This window comes from Heloderma suspectum, chromosome 5 (genome assembly GCF_057233095.1).
Source record: "Heloderma suspectum isolate Gila_16-S chromosome 5, 16-S_ref, whole genome shotgun sequence".
NCBI classification, from domain to species: Eukaryota; Metazoa; Chordata; class Lepidosauria; order Squamata; family Helodermatidae; genus Heloderma; species Heloderma suspectum.
The window spans coordinates 136,923,956-136,942,008 of record NC_139462.1 but is presented as its reverse complement, the minus strand read 5'-3'; the positions used below and the strand labels follow the sequence as shown (position 1 = coordinate 136,942,008).

At 41.0% G+C, this 18,053-nt stretch overlaps 1 protein-coding gene across 7 annotated transcripts in view; it reads left to right on the top strand.

Annotated features, from left to right (window-relative positions):
• Nucleotides 1-18,053, top strand: part of GALNT1 (polypeptide N-acetylgalactosaminyltransferase 1) — a 73,973-nt gene that overhangs the window by 27,395 nt on the left and 28,525 nt on the right. For all 7 annotated transcript variants that reach the window (XM_084857537.1, XM_084857540.1, XM_084857539.1 and 4 more), the window contains one exon: nucleotides 2,460-2,634. In XM_084857537.1, the coding sequence (XP_084713663.1) occupies nucleotides 2,460-2,634 (175 nt within the window). The remainder of the gene's footprint in view (nucleotides 1-2,459; nucleotides 2,635-18,053) is intronic.

Sequence of the window (18,053 nt, the reverse complement as noted above, 5' to 3'; positions counted from 1 at the left end):
TGCTTGCTGAGAAATTTACCATGCTCTTGATGTGGACTCATTGATTTTGCCCACTGCATCAGATGGGAGGGCCTGCCACACTTGGCTGTGCTTGTACTGACTGTCATACTGAAGGGTATCAGTGCCAATACTAAAGGGCACCATTTAAAATGCATACCATTCTGCTACTCGAGAAATATTAAAAGTTTGCGATCATGGTACATGTCAGCTATGACTGGCTAATGGAACTGCTGTTCAGTGTGACAGGTAATTTAGCTTACTGCAGTAAAAAATTCTGAGGTGAGGCACTAGACTTCATATGAGAGAACATGAGGAATATCTTGTGTGGAATAGCTGCCTTGAGCACCATTCAATTGAAACACATATACATTACATTTAAAGAGAAAATTTGATTAGCTGTAGAGGAGTACAACTTCAGTAGCAACGTATTGGGGCTGTTCACACAACACAGCGCAGTATGTATTTTACCCACAGTGAGGCTGTGGTGGATGCGGGGTGTTTGCTGCCGCCATCTTGAATATGCAGCCCCCGCTAGGGGGTTGTGCCGTGTGAACCTGGTGAGTGTAGATTATGCAAGGGTTAAACAACTCTTGCATAACCCATGTTGTGTTTTAGGGTTTTGTGTGGGTTGTTTAACCCTTGTATAACCCATGTTCTCACAACACGACAACTTCCAGGTGGGGGTTACATATACAGCCTGGAGTCTATGGGCACTGTGGCTTGCCCTAAATAACCTATGACAAGCCATGGCGTGTGGTCCAAGCCTTCTCTAATGTGGTGCCCTCAAGATTTGTTGACCTACAACTCCGATCAGCCCCATTCAGCATTGCCATTAGCTTTATTGATGGGAGTTGTAGTCCAGCACGTCTGGAGGGCACCAGGATGGGGAAGGCTGGTATATATATTTATATTCTTTATTTCAAATCAGGTTTTGAAGGCAACTTAGAATAAAGCAAGCATAGTACAAAATTACATATGCATAAAAACAAAATGTCAGTAAGAACTGAATAGAGCAGCAGTTTAAACCGGAAGCTAAAATAGCAGTATAAAACCAAAAAGGGTCTAAAAATAAAACAGGTAAAAACTCTAATTTACTGTTCTCTAAAAATTTGACTAAATAGCAAGTCATAACCTGGGATCTAAAATTCAGTAGGGACAGTACCAGTTGAGCAGCCCTAGGAAGGGTGCTTTGACGTTTAATTCACAGGAAATGTGTGAGCTTTGTCCCTGACCTTGACTTTATGCCAGTCACTAAGACAACCTTACTTATACTATGTTCCTACCTGTGGCTCTAAATCCCATTACTGTAGATCAGCTTTTCCCTACATGGTTCCCTCCAGATGTTTTGGGCTGTAATTTCCATCAACCCCATCCAGCTTAGCCAATGGTTAGGGATGATGCAGTCCAGAATATCTAGAAGGCACCATCTTGGGGAAGGCTGCTATATGCTGGCATGGCTCTTAGTCTGTTAAAATAGTGAACTGGATTTTGTGGAGTGTGCTGATCTTCTTAACACTAGTTTCGAGTATTGGTGTCTTTCAGCCTTTTAAATTCTGATTTATCTTCTGCATTCCTATTTATTCTGTTAAAAGCACAACCCTATTATCTCTTTTTGGCTAAGACACTGACCCAGTTCATGATGGTATGATATCTGAACTGGACCAGTGTTACAGACCTTTATGTGGAGCTTCCTGCAGTGTTCTCAATTTGTTAAAGGATTGTAGTGGAAAGAAAGTTCTGCATTTGTACAGATGGCTGGTGAGGGAAATCTTGAAACTGTCAATAAGCATTGTCCCAAAATGTTGTCAATGCATAGTTACTGGATTCAGTTGATTAGAAAGTAGCATCTTTGGATAATCTGAAACAGAGGTTTGGACCCCTGAGGGCCAATATGTCATTGCTTCTTGACATTGGTGCCTTCTAAGTACCACTGTTATGTTTCAGTTTTGTTCTGTTTGCTTTGGCATTCACTGTTGCTTTCATTTATTCATTCTAAATCAGTTACATACTTGTCATGATAAGTATGTCATTCTAGAACACTGTTACAGAATAGCCTGTATGCAAAGTCACTGCCAGAATAAGTTAAAGTTGCTGTAGACCAGGGGTGAACCACTTCCAGGGCTTGGGGAGGGCACATTTCCCCCCTCCCCCAGACCCCGGTGGGGGCCGCTCCCTTGCCCTGCCACCAGCAAAACCCAGTGGCATGGCAGCAGCAAAGAAAATGTTTTGAAATAGCCACCTAATTTAAAAGAAAAAGTTGTGGCTTGCCTCCAAAATTGATGCTTGCATTCTCTACTTAATACTTTTTAATCCAATGTTAGTACTATAACTCACAATCCTGTTTTTCTCAGTGTTAAATGTCTTTATGTTCAATATTCATAGGGGTAAGATTATACCACAATAAGTACAGGTCTTTAGTCCCTTTCAAATTGTTTTATTAATGCAAACATTTTTATTAGTTCCAGAACTGGTACAGAAACCTCATGAAGGCCCGGGAGAAATGGGAAAACCTGTTGTTATTTCTAAAGAGGATCAAGAAAAAATGAAGGAAATGTTTAAAATAAACCAGTTTAATTTAATGGCAAGTGAAATGATTGCACTCAATAGGTCTTTACCCGATGTCAGATTGGAAGGGTAAGTGCATTTACTGTGCTTTAAAGTTATATACATTTTAAAAGAACACTTGACTTGTCTGACATTCATTAGAGTTGCTGATACTGGCATGAAATATGTAAGATGTTTTCAGAATTTGTTTGTATATACTGCTTTCTGAGCTGTTCTGTGCAAATAACACTTCAGTGCCAAATCAATAGATCTAAGTATCTGGAATTACAGATAGTTGATCTTTTCAAAATAATTAATTTAGTAGAAAAGGAAGCATTGTTTGGAAAAATTGTCTAACATCTTCAGTGGACCAATTTGTCAGTCCTCATTTAATAGGAACACATGAATTATTTCCTTTCATTTAATTAACTTGTCAAACAGTAAAGATTGACAAATACTGTGAAAACAGTAGCTCTTACTATTTTGTTTTGTAATATTTGTATCTCACCCTTCTTTGAAATGGGTACAGGGTTGTTTCATATGTGAGATTTTCTAATTTATTCACCTAACTCTCCGAGGCATGTTAGGCTGAGAGATGGTGATGTGCAGTGCTAAGCAGGATGAGGTCTTGCTACTCCAGTCGAACACTTTGTTCCCTACATCACATTGTGTATCTGTGTCTGGGTGTCACTGTGTGTGCTTCATTGTACTTCAGGTCTCTTGTGGCTCTGATATTTGATTTGCTTCTTTTTAGCGTAACTGATAAAATGGACATAGCTTTCATCAGCAGCTCACAGATATATTTGTGCTGATAAAATCAATGGACATATTGTGAAGTAAGAGGTTACATATTTTTTTAGCCCACCTTTAAAAAAAAATTGCAATTAAGCCCTTGCCGACATGGCATGACACAATTGCCTTGCACGACACTACTGCTGAGGCTGACATGGTACACCTAGTAGTAGTTGGTGCCCATTGTGGCTAGAGAAGTGGAGGCAGGGCAGCTAACTGTAGCTGGAGCCAGGGCTAATAGGTGGAGCCAGGGGTAACAATAGGCAGAGCTAACACGCAAAACCACTCCTTTGAACCCATTTTTTTTCTGCTGCAAAAGAGATCCATTTCACAGAAAGGCAGACTGAAGCTGAATTCTTGAGAGAATGTATTGTAGCCAATTGTAAAAGTCTCACATAGCTGTGCCGCTCTGTCAGTTTAGCTTATCATCCCTCATTTTTCATATAAGTTACATAAAGCTCTAGAAAAAGAATGAAAACACATGCAGCACTTTGGCACTCTAATGAAATATGAAATTACTACCTAACTAGACCTTAGAACATGTTGTCTTCTTATGAAGGCTTCTTCATAGGTTGGCCAGATGCAAAAGAGAGCAGGGCACAACAAGCTACACCTGCTGAAATTCCCTATTTTATACAACTATTAAAATTGTAGGAGCCCTGTCATGCATCTGGATCTCTCTCTCTCTCTCTCTCTCTCTCTCTCTCTCTCTCTCTGTCTCTGTCTCTCTCTCGCACGCGCTCCTGTCTTTATTTGCCTCCTCAGCTGAAATCCTATGCATGCTTACATATGCTTACATGTGAGTAAACCCCACTGAACTCATTGGGACTTACTTCTGAGTAAAGCAACATAGAATTGATCTGCATATCCCATCTGCACCTCTTTCAGGTGGTCAGATGCAAAGAGGACAGATAGGGCTTCTGCACCTTTAAGAAGTAGAAAAAGTGGGGATGTACTGATTTGAATTGGAGCATGCTCCAGGTTTCTGCTTAACGTTGTTTCCTTGGCATTACACTAGTTTTATAGATATACATTTGCAAGACAAAATTCTACACATTTCCTTTTTCTAATATAATAATATGCTCTGCCTATTTCTACATCCTACATCAGCACTGACATCTAGAAAAGTTAACCATTATTTTCAGTGTTATGCTAATTTAGCATATAGAAAGCATGGATTACTGTACACGAACAGCAGCAAGCATGCTAATTATACCACTAGGAGTATTTTGTACCAAATGGTCATTTCTCACCTCTTCAGAGCTATTAATTAGAATATGGTCTAATTTTCCTGCAAAACTAATGTCAATTTCACCATTTTGACTTAACTGATTCCACTATATGCAGTTTAAGAGTGCAGTCCTATGTATGTTTAGACAGAAGAAAAGGCCTGCAACTCCTAGCATTACCCAGCCAGTCGTGCTGGCTGGGGCATGCTGGGAGTTGTAAGCCTTTTTTATGTCTAAACATGCATAGGATTACACCTTAAATCTAATATATTTTACCTGCACGCATGCCCTGCAAAACCACTGAAGAATCTGCTATAGGTGGAATGTACCATAGTGAGGATAGCCCAATTCTGTTGGATGCTACCATCATATATGGAGGCTAGCCTGAGTGGAATCCATGCTATATTGTTTTGCACACAGTACCGGAAGAACAGAATGGTGATAAAGTTGTAAAATGTTTGGTAAATTCAGAACTGAGTACTGTAGAGGATTATGATTCTAGCTCAAATGGGTGTTTTTTTTAGAAGAAAAATATAACTTAACCAGTGATGCGTGATGGTCTTTGTCCATGGATGTTATGTCTACCACAGTTCTTATTTGAACTTATTTGTATGGTTCAATGGGGGAAGAGTGTGTGTATTGATACTTATTGTCTGCTGCCCCAAAGGTCTGGACTAGATCTAAAAGGCCATATCCAATGTTGTCATTTTGCAAACTCAAATAGTGCTAGTGGAGCTCTGCCAGATCTTTCAGTTGCACGAGTGCATTATGCTAGTGGAGTATGTGCTAACGGAGCATGTGGCCCACTCCTGAAAGTGGTTGCGTAACCTCTTGCTTAAGTGGTTGCTGAAATGAAACTTTAATTGGACTCTCCCCTTGTTCATAGTTCTGAACCTAGTTTCCGCTAGCACAATGTCATTTATGCTAGTGGAATGACACCACTGGATACTGCCCAAAATGGTTTTAAGTCACAGATTTCAGTTGAACACTAGAAGAACTTCTTGAAGTTTACAGCAGTTTGACAATGGAACTAATTTCTGAGGGGGCAGGTGCTTTCCCTTGCTGGAGGTTTCCAAGCAGAGGGTGGACCACAGTCTGAGATGCTGTGTCTCTGGATTTCATGCACTGTGCTAGATGGCCTATAAGGCTCCCTGCACCTCTATGATCCAGCAGTTGTAAGTGTTGGAGTTGCAGATATTTGAGAGAGCATCTTCCTTATTGGCCTGTCCAGTCACTGAGGTCATGAGATGAGGCAATCCTGGTGGTTCTGCATGGACCTGTGGTCTGTTTGGAGTCCACTTGAAGTAGAGCCTTCAGTGTATTGACTCCCTCTCTGTGGAGCTCCCTATCTATTGATGTCAGGTAGGCATTGACTTTTTTTGTTTTTGCCATCTGCCAAAGACTTTTTATTTAAACAAGCCTTCCCTGACTGACCAGCCACAGGTCTGTGGTATAATTGATTTTAAAGATGGTAATTCTGTATTTTGATTCTTTTTATTGTTTGCCGTTTGGAAATCTTATTGGATGTAGAGCAGTAAATAAATCCTGTAAATAATAAAATATATAAATATGGCTGGCTATAACACAGTGAGGGATCTGATAGCCTCTAAAGTATTGCTCCTGATCTTAATTAACTTTGCTGGATCTGTTGCAGAATGCTGCCATTAACTCTCCCATACTAGTAGCACAGCAAATCTTTCGGCTAATTAGCTATGCAGTCTAAGGATGGCTTAACAAAAGGCTGTTTTTCCTATAAAGATATATAGTGGAAGAAGTTTGCTTTTGTGACTCTGAGATCAGTCCCATCAGAGATGATAATCTCATCATGCTAGTGATTGCTTTCCTCTTGCAAAGTGTGTGTGTGTGTGTGTGCGTGTTAGCAGTTGGGGCTTTCCCCTAAGCAGGAGCAGTGATGGGTGAGGGACAGGCGACTACTTCAAGGGCCGTCTAGCCCCCCCTGCTTGTTAGAACAGGTCACGGAACAGGGTGGGTACAAATCAATGATTTTCTTTAAAAAAAAAAATCAAAAGAAACATGTTTTTTAGAAACTGTTTTTAATTGTGCGTTACTTGGCAGTGTTACTTCCCTCAACAGGGGTATTGAAAACCTCTGTATCCCCTTTCATCAAAGTCCTCCTAGCATGTAATTGTCTTCTGAGCAACTGACTCCCAAAAGCCATCCTACATTAACCTTTATTTGGCACCTGGAACCATTCATCCAATAAACACACCTGTATTTTGTAAGAAAAGAAGGATTACTGATTTTAAATTAATATAGCACATGAAAGCAGTAACGATAACTAGGAGGACTACTTAAAGGGTGATGGAAGAAAGGCATTTGCTAGGGAAACTGTTGCGTGTCAGCCTAAGCCTGTCTTCAAACATACATGTACAGCAGTCGTTCCCAACCTAGTGCCCTCCAGATGTTTTGGACTTCATCTCCCATCAGCCCCCCTCAGGATGCCTAATAGTCAGGAAATGCTGGGAGTTGTACTCCAAAACATCTGGAGGTCACCAGGTTGAGGAAGGATGGTGTATAAGAACAGTCCTGTGGTCATGGGCCAAGGGGGAAGTGGGGCTAATGGCTGTAGATGAACTGTGTGATGGTGGAATGGATTGCCCTTGCTTCCCAACATCTTGAATCATGAGACCAAGGATTGATTGGCCCTGGTGGGGGTTCTCTGTGCTCCCCTTGCATGGAAATGGCATCTGCCTCTGGTCCAGGAAGCTCAGGGTTCTTAAGGAGAACGTCACCTCTTGTCTTGGACATGCTGTGGAGGATGCAACAGCTGATGATTATGTCAGTAGCCAGGGCCTCTTTGACATAAAACCGGATGTAAAGTAACTTCCAGTTCACCTTTAGATGCACAAAGGCTCTTTCCACTGGCAGCCTCGCCACTGATAATAGTTGTGATTTTTCTCTAGGGCTGCCCTGGGTAACTGGTAAGGCAACATGAGTCAAGTTTTCAGAGTGAATGCCCAGTCGCATAGGATGAATGCATGCACTGGTACTTTGTTTATGAAAACCTGTCCACTGGAGAAGGTTTCAGACAGAAGCTTTTCTTCCATGTGTAAATGCCCATATTTCAGGAATGAATCTGAGCGTGTGGAGATGTCTGGCAGCTCAGATTCAGAATCAGAATGGGAACAGCAAGAACAGAGGGAGGCACTCTCCCTAGTGAGCCCAGATACAGCGAGACTTCCTTCCCAAGACCTTGACACACAGATGGCCCAGCTTGAACTGCCCCTCCATTCCTCCCCCATGAGAACTGACGTTTTGGAGGAGGAGGGAGAGGAGTGTGACTTGAGGGATGCTAGGGTCTGTCGTAGAGCAAAGCGGGAAAAGTTAGGGGCAGGGTTCAGACACTCTGCTAGGTTGGCCACTCGTGGAAGCCAACATAGGAGGGAGCCACCCTAAGGGGTGCCCAGACTGCTGGCAACTTCTCTAACTTCTTCTGTTGATATTCGTAGACGTGTGGATTAGCTGGTTCTATGCAGTCTGAGAGTTTCCTAGAACCTGCATTTGTAAAGAAGCTAGTGGTTTACTAATAAAGTAGTGTTGGCCTGAAGCTTTGTTTCCTGGAATGTGTTGATTGCAAAGGGAGAGGACGAAGGAACATAACATCATGAACCAGCCCTTAGTCTATCATGGCCTGAAGAACATGCTGCAAAAGCACGTATGGTTGTAGTAGTCAATTCACATTTTCATATGCCAAGATTATCACATGATGAATCCAAGCGTGCACACAGCTGCCACCTTGGGGAAACCCAGCTCAGAGAATGTTGGATGGCCCTACTCTTACCTCCTACCTCCATGACATCAGCAAGTTCTGTATTCAGCTGCTTCGCCATAAGTTTGGTTTCCATTATTTTCTTTGCCCTTTCAACTATAGCAGCAAAGCATCTGTGGAAAGCTAGGAGCCTGTGTAAAATATTTAAATAAATACCCTACAAATCATAAAATAAAATAAAGTCCAACGTTACAAATATAACCCAACAATAAAAAGTAGTTAACACATCAAAGAGGTCAAATTAAGAGTGCCTGCAGGAATAAAATTCTCTTCGTTGTCCACCAAAAAGTGGGAAGAGGAGGGCTAAGTGCTCCTGCCTAGGCAAACTGTTGCACTATCTGAGCACAAGAACCAAGAAGGTTTTCTGTTTTGTCCATCCACTATACATACATCAGACAGTAAAGGGAACATGGAGGTGAGCCTCCATGGTAGAGCAGAATACCTGGGCAGGTTGATACGTCAGCAGGCAATTCTGAAGATGGCCTGGACCTATGTCATTTAGGGTATCAAAAATCAAAACCAGCAACTTGAATTGAATCCTGGAAATTAGTGACTAATGCAGCTCATAAAGGATCAGAGTAATGTGTTCCACTCTCCTGATTCCTACCAGAACTCTGGCAGCTGCATTGAAGTTCCCAGTCTGTTTTCAAGGGCAGCCGTACCCAAAGAGATTACAGTAATCCAGCCTGGAGGCGACTATGGTATGAATGACCTGAGATGTTTGGTCATTCAGCACTTGGAAAGCAATTTGCTGCTTTCAGTGTGCTGAACAACTATAGTAATAGAACAGGGCTTTAGAGTTTGATTATACACTTCTTGAAGGGTAAGCCTTAGGCAAACAAGTTAGTTCATGTTAATTATTTATCCGCCTTCATTCACTAAAGAAGGTTTCAAGGCTGTTTACAGAAAAATCAAAATAATTAAACAATCCAAATGAAACAAAAATGAGTAGAAAATCAGCAGCAACAATGGAATAAAAATCAGCAGTGGAAAGCTGGTCAAAACAAGTGTTAATTTTCCTGCAGAATGCCAGAAGGGAAGGAGCCAAACATACAGCCTATAGAAGACTGTTCCACATCTCTGAGGCAGTAATTGTGAGAAGGCTCTTTTGGAGATCAGATTTGGGTCAAAGCCAGCATTTTGAATTGGGCCAGAAGCATACTGATAACCACTGTTGGTGTTTGGCCTCTGTTGTAATGTGATCATGCAACTCCTTCCCAACACCAGTCAGGCAGAGACATTCTGTACCAGTTGCAGTTTCCAAACCATTGTCATAGGCATTGTCATAGGCAGTAGAGCACATTACAATAGTCTAAACTTGACGACATCACAGTATGGATGACAGCAGTCATCTATCAGCAGAGGGTGGAGCACGTACCAGCCAAAGCTGATAAAATCTTGGGGCCACAGCTGTCACCTGAGAATGGAGGAGTAAAGTTAGGTCCAGATTTCACCCTTACCTTATGACCCTCATATTTCAGGGAACATGCAGTTCCACTCAGAGCAGACTTTTCCTCTTCTACTGAGCACCCCTACTCATCATGTCTGTTTTGTCTAGATTGAGCTTAAGTTTCTTCAGTCATCCAGCATCACCACACTAAAGAACACATTCAGAGACAGCACTACCTTAGCTGGAGTACATGCCCCCCGCTCCCACCCCCAAAGGCTTTACTTCTTTTACTTACTTAAAAAAAAAAGTTGTAACTGTATGTTCGCCTTTGTGTTCTAGGATAAAAGCCAAAGCATTGTTCACATTTATTGAAGTCTTCCTTAATGTTATAATTTATCACAGTTCTTAAAGTTAATTTCATTGTTTCACAATAACAGTTAACTAACTTGTTATAGTCATCCTCAACAAAAGTCCTTTTGTTCTTTAAAAAAATGCTTTAGAAATACTTGATCAATATTTGACCAAACCTTTTTTTTACTGATCAAATACCTAACCCTAATGTGTACCCTAAACCCTAAATTTATCTTTTAGATATTGATTACTTGCATTCAAAACATGTTTAATTCTATATGGAGTCTCATGTTAAAAAAAAATCAAGACTATTCTTCCATCAATGGTTATGTGGCAACTTGATTTGTTTTAGTTGCAAGAATGGGTGACTTCAGTTTTTGTACTATGCTTGAATAATCCAATGACCTACTTGAAGAAGCTGGGAAGTTTTCTTGAAAGTAGAATGGGGTTTTGATAGGATAGTTTGGATATCTGGGTCTTTTTTTGCCCACAGCCCTAAAGTTGAATGCAGTTGTGGCTAGGGATGTACAAAAGTCACTTAACTTTGACGAAATTTGCTTCGCAGTAGGGGGGAGGCGTCCCGTCCCTCCCCCCGAAATTCTGGCCGGGGGGGGAGGCGTCCCATCCCTCCCCCCTGAAATTCTGGCGGGGGGGAGGCGCCCCGTCCCTCCTGCCGCGAATCCTGGCCGGCCAGGAATGCAAATGGTGGCGGCTGTAGCCACCGCCGTTTGCGTCCCTGCAGTCAGCCGTGATAGGCTACGTAAATGTTTATGTAGCCTATCACGGCTGAGTGAAAAAAACAAAACAAAAACCGCGCGTACGCAAATGGCGGCGCCCATGGGCGCTGCCATTTGCGTTCCTTATTTTGCCACGTGTAGTCTACGTAAACATTTATGTAGAGTATGGCGAAAATAAGGGGAACGCAAATAGCGTAGACGCTACGCTATTTGCGTTCCCCTTATTTTCGCCGTACTCTACATAAATGTTTACGTAGACTACACGTGCCAAAATAAGGAACGCAAATAGCAGAGCCCATGGGCGCCGCCATTTGTGTACGCGTGGTTTGTTTTTCCACTCAGCCGTGATAGGCTATGTAAATCTTTACGTAGCCTATCACTTTTTTTTTTTTTACTGGAAATGGCGGCGGCAGCAGCTGGTCGGAAGACCAGCTGCCGAACCGCCGCCGAACCGCCGCTGCTGCCGCCGCCGCCAGGGAGATTCGCCAAAGGTAAGTCCCGTCCCAGGGGGGGTAGGAGGGGTGGCAGACCGTTTCGCCACCGATTTCGGGGGGCCAAATGCGCTGGCATTTGGCCTCCCCGATATTCGTGGCGAAATTCTCTGACATCCCTAGTTGTGGCTCAAAGCTGATGCAGCTGGTAAGGTGTTATGCTTTCCTCAGTCTTGGTTTGCATTCATCAAAAATATCATATACTTATTTCTCTTGTATACCAAACCCTTCTCCACCTCTACAGTTCTTTTAGAATGTAACTCTGGAAAAGGAATTTTACTTAGGCATCTTACTTAAGCAACTTGGGCATTTCTTGCGCCACTTTAGACATCGTGTATTAGTAGGAATGATGTTAGGGGATGTATGTCTCCCATGTATAAGGTTATGGTTGCTCTGTTTAAAGTTGAAGTTGGTAGTGCAAGAACCAGAGCTAGACTGTAACTAGGCTGCATTCTTACCTGCAGGATAGAAGCCCCTAACATTTCTCGTTGACTACAGAAATGGGGTTCCTGCCTACCTGAAAAGAGCTAGGACATGAGTCTGTTCTGTTTCCTTTTCTGCCAAGGAATCTTCCTTTCTTTTGCTCTTAATATAAGAGGTAGAAACTCTTCAGATTTGTCTTAAGTGCACACACCATGTTTGGGCCCTTCACAGAGCTTGGCCTAAGATTTCCTTCAGGCATATGGATTTTAAAGTGAATTTTCCAGGAGTCATTAGCTGTTTAAATCTTGATTAATTTCTTCTCAGAAGTAACTAATTTCAAGTATCAGTTTTGTAACATCTCATACTAATATACAGTTTGGTGTTTCAACCTGGAGGTGACGGACTCGACCTTGGGGGAGCTGGGGGTGGCGACGGCCGGCGGGAAGCTCTGGCGTGGGCTGGTCCATGAAGTCACGAAGAGTCGGAAGCGACTGACCAAATAAACAACAAAGAATAATTTTATAAGGCAAACAGAACCTTTACGTTTCTTGTCAGAAAGAGTTTTCTTGAGGCAATTGGCTTTGCCATAAAAACTAGAAAAATCTTCAGGCCCTTTCCTTTTGCGAATTCTGCTTCAACCTTTGACCACAATGGTTTTAAGGACCATTTTGGATTTTGTTTCCAGGGTCTAAAGAAGATTTCTACTTGAATCATGAGATATTGCAACTTTCTTATATCCCAGTTCTTTGAACTCAGAAGAGAGGAAAATTTCATACTCTTGATGTCAGGTAAATTATGAAATAATGTTAAGGAAGTCTTGGATTTAACTGGGAAACTATGTGTAGATGTGGGCAAGATTATGTTTTCATAGGCTAATAGACAGGATAATGGAGATTTACTGAGTGCTTCATAGAGACTTAATACAAAATTTCTTATCCCTTTTCTTGGGAAGTGTTTCTGTTGAGTTAGTTCCACTTGGCACTTGTCTCATTTAGTAAGAAGACTGTTCCTGACTGTTAGCATTAAGTTCATAGCTATGGTATTATGCAAGGAGATACCTGCTGCCTGTTGGACGGGAATCCAAAATATGCTTTCAGACTTGCCCATATCCAGTTTTGATGTGTGCTGCATGGAACCAAACTTCTAGGAGTATCTCATAAATGTTGTCTTTATAAAATATACTGTAGGCAAATAAGATTTTGGGAGGTTGGAAATATTTCCCAATACTCTTCTTTCACCCCCCAGCCTTTTAGTGGCATCTTTAAGATATTTTGATTCAGAATTTCAGTTTAGGATGGCAGGTGCTTGGCTTCCTTGTCTCCTGAGGATCATTGTAAGTTTTACCGTATTCTGCTTGGTAGTTAGAATCAATGAACATTACTTATTTGGAGGTACATGGAAGGTAACTGATAAGCACTTGATGAGATAACATTTCTTTTTCTGTCTTAATATCACAACTGTTTTATGGGTGCCTGGTTCTGTGGATCACTGTCATTTCTTAAACTAGGCCTAGCTCAAGACACTTGGTCTATGAAGCTGCTGTAGAAGATTTTGTTCTGTTTTAGGTAATAGAGATTTCATCCTAGCTTTAGAATCTTGCACCTCAGCGTCTCCAGTTGGGTGGCTTTCAGGGTAGTGTTATAAAGGCTATAATAAAGTGGATCAGTTTTACTCTAGACATCATAGGTTTTCTCTTCACATTCTTATGACCAGAAAGATCCTGTTATATGGAAGCCCATCTCCAGGTCTCAACACTATTTGATTGTGACTTGGAATTGAAAATGTTCTTATTATAGTTCTATCAGATCTGTTGCAAAGGCCTGTATCAGAGTGCCGCCGTTTGACCAGGCAGTTGCTTGGGGAGCTGTTGAACTTCTGTGTGTGTGGCATTTTCTTCATATTCTTACTCGCCACAGCTTTTAGGTATATGGTAATTCTCAGTCTGATTCGATGCTACTATGCAGCGTATCTTTAAATTTGTTCAATACTCTTTGGGTTAATAGGATGCCTTCCCATATCTACTTCAGCCCATTGAAATGATATCCAACGTACTGTATGAAGAGCTACCTTTCATCTCTTAGAGTTAGTTATATTGCAGTCATCCCTTCTACCTTCATAGTTCTAATCCTGTCTGTCAGTCTACTCCCCATTTAAAAAAATGGGCGGGGGGCAAGAGAAGTAAATTATGCCCAGTTTCCAAAGCTAGCATCTCAAGGTGAGTAATCTTTCAATAATACAGGAAATGAAGGTTGCAAGCTTCAATTGATCAGTGCAGCTAATCAACTAAAGCATAAATAGCAGATTAATCCCCATCCAACTACCCACAGTTGAGGTTGGGTGACTCCCCCTGGCTATGCTCTGAGAACACTGTCAGAGATAAGCTCACACAGATTCTCACATTCCAGAGGCTGAATAGGCCCAAGCCCTTCCAGGCTACTTCTAGTCAAATCCTGGCTATAACCTATAGGGCCCACTTCAGTGCTGAAGCTGGGCCCTGACACAGAGTGCTCTATGGTGAAAAAGGATCTTGGTCCCTCCCCACTCCTGCTACAGCCCCCAGGTCTGAGAAAGGGAGTGAATCACACTGTTCTATGTGCCGCTTATTGCTGTCAACCAGGGCTGCAGTAATGTTCAAGACATACTTGAGTGAAGGGGAAGGAGGGAGCCCACACACGTTCCTTGCAGGAGGAAAAAAGGCGGGATATAAATGCAATAAATAAATAAACGTAAACTTGTGCAGAAGCTTTGAACATGTAACCCCCCCTTTCTATTTCTGTAATATAAACTATGCATAGATGTTTAGCTGAAAAACTCATAACTCTACATAATTATAAGCACCAGTTACTATACACAATATCCTACATAACATGGATTTTAATCTGTTCCCACCAACTGATGAAGTGTATACTCTACAGTATAGAATATTTTCAGGATTCTTTAAGCATTTGGTTGAACAAAAGAAGGTTGTAATCTTAATGCTTTAAAACTGTGTGCTTAAAATCAGTCCTCAAGTCACACCGCCAAAGGAATTCTTACCGTACGTGAAAATTAATGCTGAAAATGATGTATAGTTCTTTCCAGAAATCAAGAGAAGGAACACATGGTAGATTTACAGCACTCACTTGGGTTTGTGTGTGATCATAATTTTAACTATCTGCCTCCCCTGCTCCCAAAAATTCTTTTGTCAAAGTTTCTGTGTATGAAATAAATTGTTAATAAATATTTTACAAAGATTTGGAGGTGACATTTTGAAAAAAAGATCATCAGATGTGCACATTTGAGTTCGCAATAGATAGGATGAGAAGTTTTAAAACTTTGTAAGGGTTAAATGCATCTATTATCCTTTCTGTAAATAGAGAGTCTTGGAGAATCTTTATACAATAGTGTGTTTTCTTTGCTATGGTTACACTGAGAACGTATTACTGTTTTCCAGCATGAATTGCGATGACTATGTGTACTTTACTATACTTTCTTGTAGTACTATGTTTATTCTTGAACTCTTTAAAAAGTTGGTACCTATTGATCTTAAGACAGTGTTACTGCTGCAGCTCAAACATTAATTAATACTCATGGAATGTTCTCTGCTTGCTTAGATAAACTTGTTCTAAATACTCCAATTACCTCAAAGAAACACAAAGTAACAGAGTGTATAGCACTTAGAAACCCTATACATCTCAGCTATTAAAACATTATGTTTAGTTACTTTGTTCCAAGTACATATGGTCTTATGGTTTGCAGCGTGCTGTTCTCCCAGTTGTTGTTTTTTAAGTCTTAAGTAAAAATGAGAAAGGATAGGGAGCCTGGTGGGCAGCAAAAGAGGTGCCTAAGGGCACATTGGTGCCCATGGTCACTACCCCAGCGTTAGTGTGGCTGCTGGCTGGCAGAAGAACCTGCTGAGGCATGGTAGATGCTAACTTCTGGAGGCATTGGGTGTTGTTGTTTCCCTCTGTTTGTGAATATGATACTCTATGTCGAAGTCTTTTAGGCATCTGCATGAATTCAGTATTGCCTGTAAGTATTTTCATGGGAATGCAGAGTCATGCCAGCCGTAATGGATGGGCGCGGGACTTATTCCCCCCTGGACTTTCACAAAAAATATCATTCTAACATCTATGGCTCTCTGCGAAAACCTGCCTACCTGATTTGTTATGTACTGCCATCATCATGTAACTTTATTGAACATATCCATAATTGAATGGTCTGTAATTGTGTGTGTGTGTGTGTGTGTGTGTGTGTGTATCACACATAATTATATTGTATCATTGTATAGCCTTAAATCTGATCACAGCTAAACTTTGAAGGTCAAACTACTTCATATATGTACTGCACAGACTAAAGGTGGCTGAGGTGTTTACTGTTCTTAAAACCTTTTAAAAGCTCCATACATGCTCACAGTCACAAGGTTCTCTGTTAGGATGGGTGATAATTTTGTTAGGATCAAGTTTTGATAAGAACTTACAAAATTCTCAAATTTCTCCATTAACAGGGTGAGAAGAACTTGAGATGTTAAAAAAAAATTAATAGTGGGAGAAAGCAAAAACAACAGATTCATTCATCCAGGCTTTGAGTGCTTGCTTAGCTCTTAAAAGTCTGGGTTTGAATCCCTGTATATTCAGCCGTGTTTGTGATGCTGAATTAGATGATGATGATACTTCTGTACCGCTCAACAGCCAAAGTTCTCTGGTGATTCACAAAAATTACATTCCACAAATACAAGTTAATAGACACATAATATAAAATCTTTAAATTATTTTAAATGTTGTATGTTAAACATCTAAAACAGTTACGATAAGATACTGGACCTGATAAAAACAACTGACATAAATGCCCTATCATATGCTATCAGATGCCTGGGAGTAGAGGACAGTCTTAATCTGGTGCCGAAAAGACGACGGCATTGGCACCAGGCAGATCTCAGTGGGGAGAGTGGCCACCATTGAGAAACCCTTCTTCCTTGTTGTCATCTTCTGAGCCTCACTCAGAGGAAGGTGTTGCCACCTCTTTTCTGACAGGCTCCTCCACTTTAACAGTTGCATGGCAGGCAGGTACAACATGGTCCTCTCCATTCCAGGAACTGCTGTGCATATTCAATTTGGCTGGTGCAGATGGGTGAGAATACCCACAAATCTTTTTTGCCCCCCCCTGAACAATTTTGGATTATGAAATATTTTCTTCCAGAACATGGAATGAAATGTTTAAGCCAAGGTGTTTATATATTGCTACTTGGTTTTTACTTGCCCAGAATTATTTCTAAAAACTAAATAGGAAGATTTTCATATAAAACCAGAGATGTAACACTTCTAGAAATCGTGAAACCGGGGGGGGGGGTGGTGGTGGTGGTTAAATTTTCTCTGTAAGATTCCCAGCTTAGTTATTTCTCCCATTATTAAAATTAGTGATCTAATGTGTATTTTACTGAAAGACATCTAGCGCTCCAAGTTATGCTCAGTCTCCCAACATGTGACTAGAGCTACCATAACATAGTATGTGAAGAAAATATGCATTCTTGACAGTTTGGGTTCTGTTGTATAGTGTCCTGTGTTTCTGGGCTTGTTCTGGTTAGATGTTGTAGCAGTATCTGTGAGAAACACTGTAAGTTATGCTATCACTGCCATTACATGCAATGGAACAATGTGTGGGTTATCCCACCTATGTTGCTTTTTTAAAACAACAACAACTTTGAGGCCTGGGCCTATGGAACTCACTTCCAGTTTTAATCATGTTCCCAATTAGATCTCACCATTAGGAAATGCCGTCTCAGCTATAAAACCTTTAATCACAGCCGCCATAATAAACTCGCTATACTTAAAGAAACTAAGTAGCCTGGTTCTTAAGAGTAGGCATAAGATTGACAGCATCACTAGAGACAACCTTTAAAAGTGAAAAAATGAGATGTTTATTAATGGGAATTATTTAGAAAGGGGAATAAAATGTCACTGTTCAAATGTGAGATTGCTTAAAGGTTCTTAAATGTGCTTGGTTACTATCCCTAGTAGGTAAAAGAGTCTTTCCCAGCTAAATAAGCTCTTAATAGCTTTTCTTTTGGGCTAGATTTCCTTGAACTCCACCCCAGTGATTATTTCACAAACAGGAATAGATGCTGTACATCATTCTTCTTCATGCCTCTGCCATGTCTAAACCTCAGCATGACATTGATCTATGTGAGACTTTTCCAATGTCATGCTGAGATTTGGATGTGACACCTTGCTATGCTGCAAAAAGTGGTGCTCCTAAAAAAAATCTATTTCTGTAGATTTTCCTGAATCAAATAGCAAGCCTTGCCTTCCTTTTACGGACTTGTCCACA